We start from the raw sequence: 16498 nt of genomic DNA, 5'->3' as shown, positions 1-16498 counted from the left end.
GTTAGGGGTTAGGGTACTCCCCATGTTAGGGTTAGAGGTTAGGGTTAGGGTACTCCCCATGTTAGGGTTAGGGTACTCCCCATGTTAGGGTTAGGGATTAGGGTTAGGGTACTCCCCATGTTAGGGGTTAGGGTACTCCCCATGTTAGGGTTAGGGTTAAGGGTTAGGGGTTAAGGGTTAGGGGTTAGGGTACTCCCCATGTTAGGGTTAGGGGTTAGGGTTAGGGTACTCCCCATGTTAGGGTTAGGGGTTAGGGTACTCCCCATGTTAGGGTTAGGGGTTAGGGTACTCCCCATGTTAGGGTTAGAGGTTAGGGTTAGGGTACTCCCCATGTTAGGGTTAGGGTACTCCCCATGTTAGGGTTAGGGATTAGGGTTAGGGTACTCCCATGTTAGGGTTAGGGTACTCCCCATGTTAGGGTTAGGGTTAAGGGTTAGGGGTTAAGGGTTAGGGGTTAGGGTTAGGGTACTCCCCATGTTAGGGTTAGGGGTTAGGGTACTCCCCATGTTAGGGTTAGGGGTTAGGGTTAGGGTACTCCCCATGTTAGGGGTTAGGGTACTCCCCATGTTAGGGTTAGGGGTTAGGGTTAGGGTACTCCCCATGTTAGGGGTTAGGGTACTCCCCATGTTAGGGTTAGGGTACTCCCCATGTTAGGGTTAGGGGTTAGGGTTAGGGTACTCCCCATGTTAGGGTTAGGGTACTCCCCATGTTAGGGTTAGGGGTTAGGGTACTCCCCATGTTAGGGGTTAGGGTACTCCCCATGTTAGGGGTTAGGGTACTCCCCATGTTAGGGGTTAGGGTACTCCCCATGTTAGGGGTTAGGGTACTCCCCATGTTAGGGGTTAGGGTACTCCCCATGTTAGGGGTTAGGGTACTCCCCATGTTAGGGGTTAGGGTACTCCCCATGTTAGGGTTAGGGTACTCCCATGTTAGGGTTAGGGGTTAGGGTTAGGGGTTAGGGTACTCCCCATGTTAGGGGTTAGGGTACTCCCCATGTTAGGGGTTAGGGTACTCCCCATGTTATTTCATTCCTTCCATGTGCTCCTCTGTCTGCAGGCTCCACCTATAAATTCCGTGTTCTAGCTATGAACCAGAATGGGGACAGTCCTCACAGCGCCACCTCTAGGCCGTACCAGGTGTCAGCAGCGAGCCCACGCTTCTCAGACCGCCCGGTGGCCGGACCGCACATCTCCTCTACAGATGCCGTCAGCGACACTCAGATCATGCTACGCTGGACAGTCAGTACTGCATACCACCACCCAGAGTGTGTGTGTGTGTGTGTGTGTGTGTGTGTGTGTGTGTGTGTGTGTGTGTGTGTGTGTGTGTGTGTGTGTGTGTGTGTGTGTGTGTGTGTGTGTGTGTGTGTGTGTGTGTGTGATGTTGCATGGGGCTGAGAGAGGAGAGATGACGAATAGAACTCTGTTGTGTACTGAGAAGACGAATAGAGCTCTTTTGTGTTCTGAGAAGACGATTAGAACTCTGTTGTGTTCTGAGAAGACGATTAGAACTCTGTTGTGTTCTGAGGAGATGAATAGAGCTCCTTTGTGTTCTGAGGAGACGATTAGAACTCTTTTGTGTTCTGAGAAGATGAATAGAGCTCCTTTGTGTTCTGAGAAGACGATTAGAACTCTGTTGTGTTCTGCGAAGACGATTAGAACTCTGTTGTGTTCTGAGTAGACGAATAGAACTCTGTTGTGTTCTGAGAAGACGAACAGAGCTCCTTTGTGTTCTGAGAAGACGATTAGAACTCTGTTGTGTTCTGAGAAGACGAATAGAGCTCCTTTGTGTTCTGAGAAGACAATTAGAACTCTGTTGTGTTCTGAGAAGACGATTAGAACTATTAGAACAGTCATATTGATGAATGGGTCGCTTAGTGTGAGGGTTCACCCTTTCCTTTCTAGAGGAGTCTTTACTCTTTAATGTTTACATTGTCAACCAGGCAGTTGTTATGTATGCTGAGATGCTGTGATCTAACTCTGATTCTGTGTGGTTCCTCCAGTACACCCCTTCTAGCAACAACAACACACCCATCCAAGGATTCTACATCTACTACAGACCTACTGATAGTGACAATGACAGTGATTACAAACGGGACGTGGTTGAAGGTCAGTTTACTGTGTGTGTATGTGAGTCTGTCTGTGTCTGTGTGTCTGTGAAATGTGTTTTTTAATAAATGTCTGAGTGCTAATGGCCCTGAACTGAAATCTGAGTACGGTTCGAGAGAGAGGGTGGGAGGGTGGGAGGGAGGGAGGGAGGGAGGGAGGGACAGAGAGAGAGACAGAGAGAGAGAGAGAGAGAGAGAGAGAGAGAGAGAGAAAGAAAGAGAGACAGACATAGAGAGAGAGAGACAGACATAGAGAGAGAGAAAGAGAGAGACAGAGGGACAGAGAGAGAGAGAGAGAGAGAGAGGGAGAGAGGGGGGGAGAGAGAGACAGAGAGAGAGAGAGAGGGGGGGGGGGGGAGAGGGAGAGGGGGAGGTACAAGGTGTGTGTGTATATGTATATATACTAGTTAACCTTAGTAACTGTGTACTCACCGGCTAAGACAGGAGAAATACTCCAGATATAACAGACAGCATCATTACTGGAGGCTGAGACAGGAGGGGTCAGGAGACACTGTGGCCCTGTCTGATGATACCCCCGGACAGGGCCAACCAGGCAGGATATAACCCCACCCACTTTGCCAAAGCACAGCCCCCACACCACTAGAGGGATATCTTCAACCACCAACTTACTACCCTGAGACATGACCGAGTATAGCCCACGAAGATCTCCGCCACAGCATGAACCCAAGGGGGAGCGCCAACCCAGACAGAATGATCACGTCAGTGATGGTATGAAAGAGCACCAGTAAGCCAGTGACTCAGCCCCTGTATTAGGGTTAGAGGCAGAGAATCCCAGTGGAAAGAGGGGAACCGGCCAGGCAGAGACAGCAAGGGCGGTTCGTTGCTCCAGAGCCTTTCCGTTCACCTTCCCACTCCTGGGCCAGACTACACTCAATCATATGACCCACTGAAGAGATGAGTCTTCAGTAAAGACTTAAAGGTTGAGACCGAGTCTGCGTCTCTCACATGGGTAGGCATAGCGTACGTGTAGGTATGTACGGCAGGACCAAATCAGAGAGATAGGTAGGAGCAAGCCCATGTAATGCTTTGTAGGTTAGCAGTAAAACCTTGAAATCAGCCCTTGCCTTGACAGGAAGCCAGTGTAGGGAGGCTAGCACTGGAGTAAAATTATCAATTTTTTTGGTTCTAGTCAGGATTCTAGCAGCCGTATTTAGCACAAAAGCATGGATACATTTTTCTGCATCATTTTTGGAGAGAAAGTTTCTGATTTTTGCGATGTTACGTAGATATAAAAAAGCTGTCCTTGAAACAGTCTTGATATGTTCGTCAAAAGAGAGTAACGCCGAGGTCCTTCAACAGCTTTTTCAAAAACATTTTAGAGAGGAATGGGAGATTTGATAAAGGCCGATAGTTTTTATATTTTCTGGGTCAAGGTTTGGCTTTTTGAAGAGAGGCTTTATTACTGCTACTTTTAGTGAGTTTGGTACACATCCGGTGGATAGAGAGCCGTTTATTATGTTCAACATACGAGGGCCAAGCACAGGAAGCAGCTCTTTCAGTAGTTTAGTTGGAATATGGTCCAGTATGCAGCTTGACGGTTTAGAGGCCATGATTATTTTCATCATTGAGATATAGAAGAGATATAGTACTAAAACACTTGAGTGTCTCACTTGATCCTAGGTCCTGGCATAGTTGTGCACACTCAGGACAACTGAGTTTTGGAGAAATACGCAGATTTAAAGAGGAGTCCGTAATTTGCTTTCTAATGATCATGATCTTTTCCTCAAAGAAGTTCATGAATTTATCACTGCTGAAGTGAAAGCCATCCTCACTTGGAGAATGCTGCTTTTTAGTTAGCTTTGCGACAGTATCAAAAATACATTTTGGATTGTTCTTATTTTACTCAATTAAGTTGGATAAATAGGATGATCGAGCAGCAGTGAGGGCTCTTCGATACGACACGGTACTGTCTCTCCAAGCTAGTCAGAACACTTCCAGTTTGGTGTAGCAGCAGTAAGGGCTCTTCGATACGGTACTGCCTCTCCAAGCTAGTCAGAAGACTTCCAGTTTGGTGTAGCAGCAGTGATGGCTCTTCGATACGGTACTGCCTCTCCAAGCTAGTCGGAAGACTTCCATTACACAGGATTAGCTTCATATACTGCACTTGTACACACAGCTAGTTTTAGTAATCCTGTAGTCTAGCACTACACATTCTCAGCATTCAGTTGTAGGCCTCAGTTACTAGAAATGAGAAATAAAACGTAGCATTTCCCTGGAACAGACAGTTGTCCCTTCTCTGGTTACAGGGCACTAGGGTGTGTGTGGGGATGGAGGGGGGTAATGCTGGAGCAGGGCCAGAACTAACAGTCGGCTGTCATATAAGGAGGTTGTCTGGAGTGAAGCAACTGTCTGCTTCCTTATGGGACTACTGAGAGAGAAAGCCCTGAACAGAGAGTAACACAGTGGCAGAATACCTGACCTACTGTGACATCCCAAAATGAAGGCTTTGACTGTGTACAGACTCGGTGAGCATAGCCTTGCTATTGAGAAAGGCTGCCGTAGGCAGACCTGGCTCTCAAGAGAAGATAGGCAGTGTTTAATTGCCATATTGTAATTATGTCCCTCATTATGTAGTGTAGTGTAGTGGTGTCCCTCATTATGTAGTGGTGTCCCTCATTATGTAGTGTTGTGTTGTGATGTCCCTCATTATCTAGTGTTGTGATGTCCCTCATTATCTAGTGTTGTGATGTCCCTCATTATCTAGTGTTGTGATGTCCCTCATTATCTAGTGTTGTGATGTCCCTCATTATCTAGTGTTCTGATGTCCCTCATTATCTAATGTTGTGATGTCCCTCATTATCTAGTGTTGTGATGTCCCTCATTATGTAGTGTTGTGATGTCCCTCATTATGTAGTGTTGTGATGTCCCTCATTATCTAGTGTTGTGATGTCCCTCATTATCTAGTGTTGTGATGTCCCTCATTATCTAGTGTTGTGATGTCCCTCATTATGTAGTGTTGTGATGTCCCTCATTATGTAGTGTTGTGATGTCCCTCATTATGTAGTGTTGTGGTGTCCCTCATTATGTAGTGTAGTGGTGTCCCTCATTATGTAGTGTTGTGATGTCCCTCATTATGTAGTGTTGTCCCTCATTATGTAGTATAGTGTTGTGATGTCCCTCATTATGTAGTGTAGTGTTGTGATGTCCCTCATTATGTAGTATATCAAATCAAATCAAATCAAATTTATTTATATAGCCCTTCGTACATCAGCTGATATCTCAAAGTGCTGTACAGAAACCCAGCCTAAAACCCCAAACAGCAAGCAATGCAGGTGGAGAAGCACGGTGGCTAGGAAAAACTCCCTAGAAAGGCCAATACCTAGGAAGAAACCTAGAGAGGAACCAGGCTATGTGGGGTGGCCAGTCCTCTTCTGGCTGTGCCGGGTGGAGATTATAACAGAACATGGTCAAGATGTTCAATGTTCATAAATGACCAGCATGGTCGAATAATAATAAGGCAGAACAGTTGAAACTAGAGCAGCAGCACAGTCAGGTGGAAGTTGAAACTGGAGCAGCAGCATGGCCAGGTAGACTGGGGACAGCAAGGAGTCATCATGTCAGGTAGTCCTGGGGCATGGTCCTAGGGCTCAGGTCAGTTGAAACTGGAACAGCAGCATGGCCAGGTGGACTGGGGACAGCAAGGAGTCATCATGTCAGGTAGTCCTGGGGCATGGTCCTAGGGCTCAGGTCCTCCGAGAGAGAGAAAGAAAGAGAGAAGGAGAGAATTAGAGAACGCACACTTAGATTCACACAGGACACCGAATAGGACAGGAGAAGTACTCCAGATATAACAAACTGACCCCAGCCCCCCGACACATAAACTACTGCAGCATAAATACTGGAGGCTGAGACAGGAGGGGTCAGGAGACACTGTGGCCCCATCCGAGGACACCCCCGGACAGGGCCAAACAGGAAGGATATAACCCCACCCACTTTGCCAAAGCACAGCCCCCACACCACTAGAGGGATATCTTCAACCACCAACTTACCATCCTGAGACAAGGCTGAGTATAGCCCACAAAGATCTCCGCCAGTATAGTGTTGTGATGTCCCTCATTATGTAGTGTTGTGATGCGATGTCCCTCATTATGTAGTATAGTGTTGTCCCTCATTATGTAGTATAGTGTTGTCCCTCATTATGTAGTATAGTGGTGTCCCTCATTATGTAGTATAGTGTTGTGATGTCCCTCATTATGTAGTGTAGTGTTGTGATGTCCCTCATTATGTAGTGTAGTGTTGTGATGTCCCTCATTATGTAGTATAGTGTTGTCCCTCATTATGTAGTATAGTGTTGTGATGTCCCTCATTATGTAGTATAGTGTTGTCCCTCATTATCTAGTGTTGTGATGTCCCTCATTATGTAGTGTTGTGTTGTGATGTCCCTCATTATGTAGTGTTGTGTTGTGATGTCTCTCATTATGTAGTGTTGTGATGTCCCTCATTATCTAGTGTTGTGATGTCCCTCATTATCTAGTGTTGTGGTGTCCCTCATTATCTAGTGTTGTGATGTCCCTCATTATGTAGTGTAGTGTTGTGATGTCCCTCATTATCTAGTGTTGTGATGTCCCTCATTATCTAGTGTTGTGATGTCCCTCATTATGTAGTGTTTTGATGTCCCTCATTATGTAGTGTTGTGATGTCCCTCATTATGTAGTGTTGTGATGTCCCTCATTATGTAGTGTTGTCCCCGCAGGAGGCCTTTTGGTAGGCCGACATTGTAGATAAGAATTTGTTCTTAACTGTCTTGCCTAGTTAAATAAAGGGTCATGTAATACAATTACAAGTGCTCACTGCCCACAAAATGAGGTGGAAACTGAGCTGCACTTCCTAAGGAATGCTTTGACTATGTACAGACTCAGTGAGCATAGCCTTGCTATTGAGAAAGGTCGCCGTAGGCAGACATGGCTCTCAAGAGAAGACAGGCTATGTGCTCACTGCCCACAAAATGAGGTGGAAACTGAGCTGCACTTCCTAACCTCCTGCCAAAGGTATGACCATATTAGAGAGACATACTTCCCTCAGATTACACAGACCCACAAAGAATTTGAAAACAAACCACATTTTGATAAACTCCCATATCTACTGGGTGAAATACCACAGTGTTCCATCACAGCAGCAAGATTTGTGACCTGTTGCCACGAGAAAAGGGCAACCAGTGAATAACAAACACCATTGTAAATACAACCCATATTTATGTCTCTCTGTCTCTCTCTGTGTCTCTCTCTGCCTCTCTCTCTCTCTCTCTCTCTCTCTATCTCACTTTCTCTCTCTCTCTCTATCTCACTTTCTCTCTCTCTCTCTCTCTCTCTCTCTCTCTCTCTCTCTCTCTCCTCTCTCTCTCTCTTTCTTTCTCCCCCAGGTCTGAAACAGTGGCACCTGATAGGTCAGCTCCAGCCAGAGACATCCTATGACATCAAGATGCAGTGTTTCAACGATGGGGAGAGAGTGAATATAGCAACGTCATGATCTGTGAGACCAAAGGTAGAACTGGACCCCCCCCCCCCCCCCCCCCCCCCCCCCACACACACACACACAATGTTTTATAGAACACAATGTAACAATATTAATGTTTATAGAACACAATGTAACAATATTAATGTTTATAGAACACAATGTAACAATATGAGTGTTTTATAGAACACAATGTAACAATATTAATGTTTATAGAACACAATGTAACAATATTAATGTTTATAGAACACAATGTAACAATATTAATGTTTATAGAACACAATGTAACAATATTAATGTTTATAGAACACAATGTAACAATATGAGTGTTTTATAGAACACAATGTAACAATATTAATGTTTATAGAACACAATGTAACAATATTAATGTTTATAGAACACAATGTAACAATATTAATGTTTATAGAACACAATGTAACAATATTAATGTTTATAGAACACAATGTAACAATATGAGTGTTTTATAGAACACAATGTAACAATATTAATGTTTATAGAACACAATGTAACAATATTAATGTTTATAGAACACAATGTAACAATATGAGTGTTTTATAGAACACAATGTAACAATATTAATGTTTATAGAACACAATGTAACAATATTAATGTTTATAGAACACAATGTAACAATATTAATGTTTATAGAACACAATGTAACAATATTAATGTTTATAGAACACAATGTAACAATATGAGTGTTTTATAGAACACAATGTAACAATATTAATGTTTATAGAACACAATGTAACAATATTAATGTTTATAGAACACAATGTAACAATATTAATGTTTATAGAACACAATGTAACAATATTAATGTTTATAGAACACAATGTAACAATATGAGTGTTTTATAGAACACAATGTAACAATATTAATGTTTATAGAACACAATGTAACAATATTAATGTTTTATAGAACACAATGTAACAATATTAATGTTTATAGAACACAATGTAACAATATTAATGTTTATAGAACACAATGTAACAATATTAATGTTTATAGAACACAATGTAACAATATTAATGTTTATAGAACACAATGTAACAATATTAATGTTTATAGAACACAATGTAACAATATGAGTGTTTTATAGAACACAATGTAACAATATATAGAACTGTGCTGCTGAGTAAACATACTAGTACTAGTTGAGAGAAGACTGCTGGGTAAACATACTAGTACTAGTTGAGAGAAGACTGCTGGGTAAACATACTAGTACTAGTTGAGAGAAGACTGCTGGGTAAACATACTAGTACTAGTTGAGAGAAGACTGCTGGGTAAACATACTAGTACTAGTTGAGAGAAGACTGCTGGGTAAACATACTAGTACTAGTTGAGAGAAGACTGCTGGGTAAACATACTAGTACTAGTTGAGAGAAGACTGCTGGGTAAACATACTAGTACTAGTTGAGAGAAGACTGCTGGGTAAACATACTAGTACTAGTTGAGAGAAGACTGCTGGTAAACATACTAGTACTAGTTGAGAGAAGACTGCTGGGTAAACATACTAGTACTAGTTGAGAGAAGACTGCTGGGTAAACATACTAGTACTAGTTGAGAGAAGACTGCTGGGTAAACATACTAGTACTAGTTGAGAGAAGACTGCTGGGTAAACATACTAGTACTAGTTGAGAGAAGACTGCTGGGTAAACATACTAGTACTAGTTGAGAGAAGACTGCTGGGTAAACATACTAGTACTAGTTGAGAGAAGACTGCTGGGTAAACATACTAGTACTAGTTGAGAGAAGACTGCTGGGTAAACATACTAGTACTAGTTGAGAGAAGACTGCTGGGTAAACATACTAGTACTAGTTGAGAGAAGACTGCTGGGTAAACATACTAGTACTAGTTGAGAGAAGACTGCTGGGTAAACATACTAGTACTAGTTGAGAGAAGACTGCTGGGTTTCACACTGTTTACTAGTACTAGTTGAGAGAAGACTGCTGGGTAAACATACTAGTACTAGTTGAGAGAAGACTGCTGGGTAAACATACTAGTACTAGTTGAGAGAAGACTGCTGGGTTTCACACTGTTTACTAGTACTAGTTGAGAGAAGACTGCTGGGTTCACACTGTTTACTAGTACTAGTTGAGAGAAGACTGCTGGGTAAACATACTAGTACTAGTTGAGAGAAGACTATTGAGAGAGGGATCAGTAAACTAAAGCCCTCTTCCCCCCCACACAGCGCGGCAGCCCCCAGGGGTCCCCAGCCAGCACCCCATCACCCCACCGGGACCCTACCCCCCAGACACCCCCACCCCGCCCGGGGGCCTGCTGTACCTGATCGTGGGCTGTGTTCTAGGGGTCATGGTCCTCATCCTACTCGTCTTCATCACCATGTGTCTGTGGAGGAACCGTCAGCAGAATACCATGCACAGTGAGAACCCTAACCCCTAGACCCTAAGCCTTAGACCCTAACACCTAGACCCTAACCCCTGTACCCTAGACCCTAAGCCTTAGACCCTAACCCCTAGACCCTAACCCCTGTACCCTAACCTCTAGACCCTAACCCCTGTACCCTAACCTCTAGACCCTAACCCCTAGACCCTAACCCCTGTACCCTAACCTCTAGACCCTAACCCCTGTACCCTGTCCCCTGTACCCTAACCCCTAGACCCTAACCCCTAGACCCTAAGCCTTAGACCCTAACCCCTAGACCCTAACCCCTAGACCCTAACCCCTGTACTCTAACTCCTAGACCCTAAGCCTTAGACCCTAACCCCTAGACCCTAACCCCTGTACCCTAACCCCTAGACCCTAACCCCTGTACCCTTACCCCTGTACCCTAACCTCTAGACTCTAACCCCTGTACCCTAACCTCTAGACCCTAACCCCTAGACCCTAACCCCTAGACCCTAACCCCTGTACCCTAACCCCTGTACCCTAACCTCTAGACCCTAACCCCTAGACCCTAACCCCTGTACCCCAACCCCAAGACCCCGACCCCTAGACCCCAACCCCTAGACCCTAACCCCTAGACCCTAACCCCTGTACCCTAACCCCTAGACCCTAACCCCTAGACCCTAACCCCTAGCCCTAACCCCTGTACCCTAACCCCTAGACCCTGTACCCTAACCCCTAGACCCTAACCCCTGTACCCTAACCCCTAGACCCCAAGACCCCAACCCCTAGACCCTAACCCCTAGACCCTAACCTCTAGAACCTAACCCCTGGACCCTAACCCCTGTACCCTTACCCCTGTACCCCAACCCCTAGACCCTAACCCCTAGACCCTAACCTCTAGAACCTAACCCCTGGACCCTAACCCCTGTACCCTTACCCCTGTACCCTAACCCCTAGACCTTAACCTCTGTACCCTAAGTTTCCTTTGAACAATAGTTGAACATCTGCAAGGCTCACACCAACCCAGAGATGTGCCTGTCGATGTCAGAGTAACTGACCACACAGTATCCATATGGTCTTATTAACATTGGCAACCCAGGAGACTGGCAGGACAACAACCATATGGCCAGGGGTGAAATTGAGGTTAAAATCATTGATGTATTAAATTACTATTGGTGGTCATTCACTGCTAGTTCCACTCCTCCATATGTCAGTAATATTATTATCACAGGCTGGCCAAGATGGTGGCAGCTTCTGGCAGCTAGTAGGAGCTGTTGGCTCGGGGCTTACGTTTTCTAACCGTCTTCTCCCTTTCATTCGCTCTTTGTCTGTGTCTGCTCTCTCCCTCCCTCACCTCTCTCCCTTCTGCCCTCTCACTCTCACTCCCACCTCTCTCTCTCTCTCTCTCTCTCTCTCTCTCTCTCTCTCTCTCTCTCTCTCTCTCTCTCTCTCTCTCTCCCTCCCTCCCTCCCTCCCTCCCTCTCTCTCTCTCTCCCCCTCTCCCCCTCTCTCCCTCCCTCCCTCCCTCCCTCCAGAGTACGACCCCCCAGGCTACCTCTACCAGCCTGCAGAGATGAACGGCCATGTTCTAGAGTACCCCACCCTGCCTGGTAGCAGCCGGATCAACGGTGGGGTCCACGGGGGCTACGGGCACAGTGGTCTACCCCAGGGCTGCCACCACCTGCACCACAAGCTGCCTAACGGCCTGGCGCTGCGCAATGGGTCTGCTGGGTACCCATCACACAGCCACGATGCCTCCTTACCACACAGCACCATGGAATATGAGCACTCTGTCCCTCACCACCACCACAATGTGAGTTAGCATGCAGACGGACGGACAGACAGACAGACGGACGGACGGACGGACGGACGGACGGACAGACAGACAGACAGACAGACAGACAGACAGACAGACAGACAGACAGTAAGGACAGTAAGGACAGTAAGGACAGTAAGGACAGTAAGGACAGACAGACAGTAAGGACAGACAGACAGAGGGACAGACAGACAGACAGAGGGACAGACAGACAGACAGACAGACAGACAGACAGACAGACAGACAGACAGACAGACAGACAGACAGACAGACAGACAGACAGACAGACAGACAGACAGACAGTAGGACAGTAAGGACAGACAGACAGACAGACAGACAGACAGACAGACAGACAGACAGACAGACAGACAGACAGACAGACAGACAGACAGACAGACAGACAGACAGACAGACAGACAGTAGGACAGTAGGACAGACAGAGGGACAGACAGACAGACAGACAGACAGACAGACAGACAGACAGACAGACAGACAGACAGACAGACAGACAGACAGACAGACAGACAGACAGACAGACAGACAGTAAGGACAGTAAGGACAGTAAGGACAGACAGTAAGGACAGTAAGGACAGACAGACAGACAGAGGGACAGACAGACAGACAGTAAGGACAGTAAGGACAGACAGACACAGACAGACAGAGACAGACAGACAGACAGGTCCATATTGAGACCAGTTAGAACATTGTATCTCTTGTCTCTGTGTGTTCCAGGGTGAAGGTGTGTACACAGCCCTGCCCCAGACTGACCCGTCTGACTGTATGAGTTGCCAGAACTTCTGCAACAACAACAGGTAATGAGTGAACCAACCAGAGCTTCTTAGGTTATTATTTGTTTAGCTGGTGCTTCAGTCTTTTACATATACACACTCCCCATACAGTACACCTCCTCTCCTCTCCTCTCCTAACCCCTCTCCTCTCATCTACTCCCCTCTACTCTCCTCTGCTCCCCTCTCTTCTCCTCTCCTCTCCTCCACTCTCCTCTCCTCTCCCTCTCCTACCCTCCTCTCCTCTCTCCTCCCCTGCCCTCTACCTCTCCTCCCCTCCTCTCCTCTCCTCCTCCCTCCTCTCCACTCCTCCTCTCCTCTCCTCTCCTAACACCTCTCCTCTCCTAACCCCTCTCCTCTCCTCCTCCCTCCTCTCCACTCCTCCTCTCCTCTCCTAACACCTCTCCTCTCCCATTCCCCTCCACACATGGTAAAAAGTTTGGACATACCTGCTCATTCAAGGGTTTTCTTTATTTTTACTATTTTCACTATTTTCACCAGCTCCTCCTCCTCCATGCTTCATGGTGGGAACCACACAGATCATCCGTTCATCTACTCTGCATCTCACAAAGACAAAGTGGTTGGAAACAAAAATCTCAAATTTGGACTCATCAGACCAAAGGACAGATTTCCACCAGTCTATTGTCCATTGCATGTGTTTATTATTACATTTTTTGAATTTTACCCCTTTTTCGTGGTATCCAATTGTTGTAGTAGCTACTATCTTGTCTCATCGCTACAACTCCCGTACGGGTTTGGGAGAGACGAAGGTTGAATGTCCTCCGATACACAACCCAACCAGCCGTACTGCTTCTTAACACAGCGCGCATCCAACCCGGAAGACAGCCGCACCAATGTGTCGGAGGGTACACCGTGCACCTGGCAACCTTGGCTAGCGCGCACTGCGCCCGAACCGCCACAGGAGTCGCTGGTGCGCGATGAGACAAGGACATCCCTAGGTTACGACAGAGCCTGGGCACGAACCCAGGGACTCTGATGGCACAGCTGGCGCTGCAGTACAGCGCCCTTAACCACTGCACCACCCGGGAGGCCGTTGCTTGTGTTTCTTTGCAGCAATTAGACCATGAAGGCCTGATTCACACAGTCTCCTCTGAACAGTTGATGTTGAGATGTGTCTGTTACATGAACTCTGTGAAGCATTTATTTGGGCTGCAATTTCTGAGGCTGGTAACTCTAATGAACTTCTCCTCTGCAGCAGCGGTAACTCTGGGTCTTCCTTTGGCATAATATGGACTTGGTATTTTACCAAATAGGGCTATCTTCTGTATACCAGCCCTACCTTGTCACAACACAACTGATTGGCTCAAACACATTAAGGAGGAAAGAAATTCCACAAATAACATTTTAACAAGGCACACCTGTTAATTGAAATGCATTCCAGGTGACAACCTCATGTAACTGGTTGAGAGAATGCGAAGAGTGTGCAAAGCTGTCATTAAGGCAAAGGGTGGCTACTTTGTAGAATCTCAAATATAAGAGGGGGGGGGTGAAATCTACTTCTCCCATTGGACAAAGGAAACTCAAAAATGATTTTAATTATCAATCATTTTTATCCGAATGTTCAAACTGTCCAAACAGATCCTCAAGGTAGATGGATGACTTTAAATATGTTATTGGACCATAAACAGATTTGGATCATTAACCTTTACGGACCAAATAATGATGATCCAAGCTTCTTTGAAAATATATTTAATAAATAATCAACGCTGCAAGCAATAGGAGACTCTATTATTATGGTGGGAGATGATAATACAGTTTTAAATACCTCAAGGGACCGGAAAGGAAATCACACTACAAACTATCACCCTCAGGCTCTTAAAGGAAATCATGATATATTGGAATTAGTGGATATATGGAGGCTTAAAAACCCTGCCCTAGGGAGATATACATGGAGGTTTAATATCCTGACCTAGTGAGATATACATGGAGGAGGTTTAATATCCTGACCTAGTGAGATATACATGGAGGTTTAATATCCTGACCTAGTGAGATATACATGGAGGAGGTTTAATATCCTGACCTCGTGAGATATACATGGAGGTTTAATATCCTGACCTAGTGAGATATACATGGAGGTTTAACATCCTGACCTAGTAAGATATACATGGAGGAGGTTTAATATCCTGACCTAGTGAGATATACATGGTGGTGGTTTAATATCCTGACCTAGTGAGATATACATGGAGGAGGTTTAATATCCTGACCTAGTGAGATATACATGGAGGAGGTTTAATACCCTGACCTAGTGAGATATACATGGAGGTTTAATATCCTGACCTAGTGAGATATACATGGAGGTTTAATATCCTGACCTAGTGAGATATACGTGGTGGTGGTTTAATATCCTGACCTAGTGAGATATACGTGGTGGAGGTTTAATTTCCTGACCTAGTGAGATATACATGGTGGTGGTTTAATATCCTGACCTAGTGAGATATACGTGGTGGTGGTTTAATATCCTGACCTAGTGAGATATACGTGGTGGTGGTTTAATATCCTGACCTAGTGAGATATACGTGGTGGTGGTTTAATATCCTGACCTAGTGAGATATACGTGGTGGTGGTTTAATATCCTGACCTAGTGAGATATACGTGGTGGAGGTTTAATATCCTGACCTAGTGAGATATACGTGGTGGTGGTTTAATATCCTGACCTAGTGAGATATACGTGGTGGTGGTTTAATATCCTGACCTAGTGAGATATACGTGGTGGTGGTTTAATATCCTGACCTAGTGAGATATACGTGGTGGTGGTTTAATATCCTGACCTAGTGAGATATACGTGGTGGTGGTTTAATATCCTGACCTAGTGAGATATACGTGGTGGTGGTTTAATATCCTGACCTAGTGAGATATACGTGGTGGAGGTTTAATATCCTGACCTAGTGAGATATACATGGTGGTGGTTTAATATCCTGACCTAGTGAGATATACGTGGTGGTGGTTTAATATCCTGACCTAGTGAGATATACGTGGTGGAGGTTTAATATCCTGACCTAGTGAGATATACATGGAGGTTTAATATCCTGACCTAGTGAGATATACATGGAGGTTTAATATCCTGACCTAGTGAGATATACATGGAGGTTTAATATCCTGACCTAGTGAGATATACGTGGTGGAGGTTTAATATCCTGACCTAGTGAGATATACATGGTGGTGGTTTAATATCCTGACCTAGTGAGATATACGTGGTGGTGGTTTAATATCCTGACCTAGTGAGATATACGTGGTGGTGGTTTAATACCCTGACCTAGTGAGATATACGTGGTGGTGGTTTAATACCCTGACCTAGTGAGATATACGTGGTGGTGGTTTAATACCCTGACCTAGTGAGATATACGTGGTGGTGGTTTAATACCCTGACCTAGTGAGATATACGTGGTGGTGGTTTAATACCCTGACCTAGTGAGATATACGTGGTGGAGGCTCAATCAAGCTAGTCGTCTTGACTTCTTTATTATGTCATTCTCGCACCAAAAGTTTAAAAAGTGTTGACAGGGGACAGAATGAGGTCGGACCATCACATAATTGACAAATACATTACTCTTACTGAATTTCCACGAGGGTGATGATATTGGGAATTTAATCAAAACCTATTCAATGAAAACTTGTTTTTAACAGAATAATTTATAACGGACTTTTATCCAACATAACATCGGTACAGCAGATCCCATTATCGCATGGGACACTTTTAAACGTGGCTTTGGAGGCCATGAAATGCAATACTCAGCTCTAAAAACTAAAGAAATTTAGATCAAAAGTGTCCATATTAACAAAGGAAATTGAATGTCTAACAGAACGGATAGATGGCAATAGAGGCTCAGAATAAGTCAGAGGAAAAACAAAAAGAAATGGAGGAACTTATTGAGGAAAGATCCAGTGTAATATATTATAAAAATAATATGTTATAAAAATACGTGTAC

General features: G+C 44.9%; 1 protein-coding gene across 1 annotated transcript in view; it reads left to right on the top strand.

The window, feature by feature from the left end:
- The window catches only part of cdon (cell adhesion associated, oncogene regulated), a 149750-nt gene that overhangs the window by 117289 nt on the left and 15963 nt on the right, over nucleotides 1-16498 (top strand). Inside the window, 7 exon segments of the mRNA XM_031795396.1 lie at nucleotides 1057-1238; nucleotides 2000-2105; nucleotides 7485-7559; nucleotides 7562-7606; nucleotides 9793-9984; nucleotides 11486-11763; nucleotides 12499-12578. Of these exon segments, the coding sequence (XP_031651256.1) occupies nucleotides 1057-1238; nucleotides 2000-2105; nucleotides 7485-7559; nucleotides 7562-7606; nucleotides 9793-9984; nucleotides 11486-11763; nucleotides 12499-12578 (958 nt within the window).

The sequence above is a fragment of the Oncorhynchus kisutch genome, linkage group LG18 (genome assembly GCF_002021735.2).
Source record: "Oncorhynchus kisutch isolate 150728-3 linkage group LG18, Okis_V2, whole genome shotgun sequence".
Classification (NCBI taxonomy): Eukaryota; Metazoa; Chordata; class Actinopteri; order Salmoniformes; family Salmonidae; genus Oncorhynchus; species Oncorhynchus kisutch.
The sequence above is the reverse complement of the archived record's forward strand: the minus strand, read 5'-3'. Positions and strand labels throughout refer to the sequence as shown.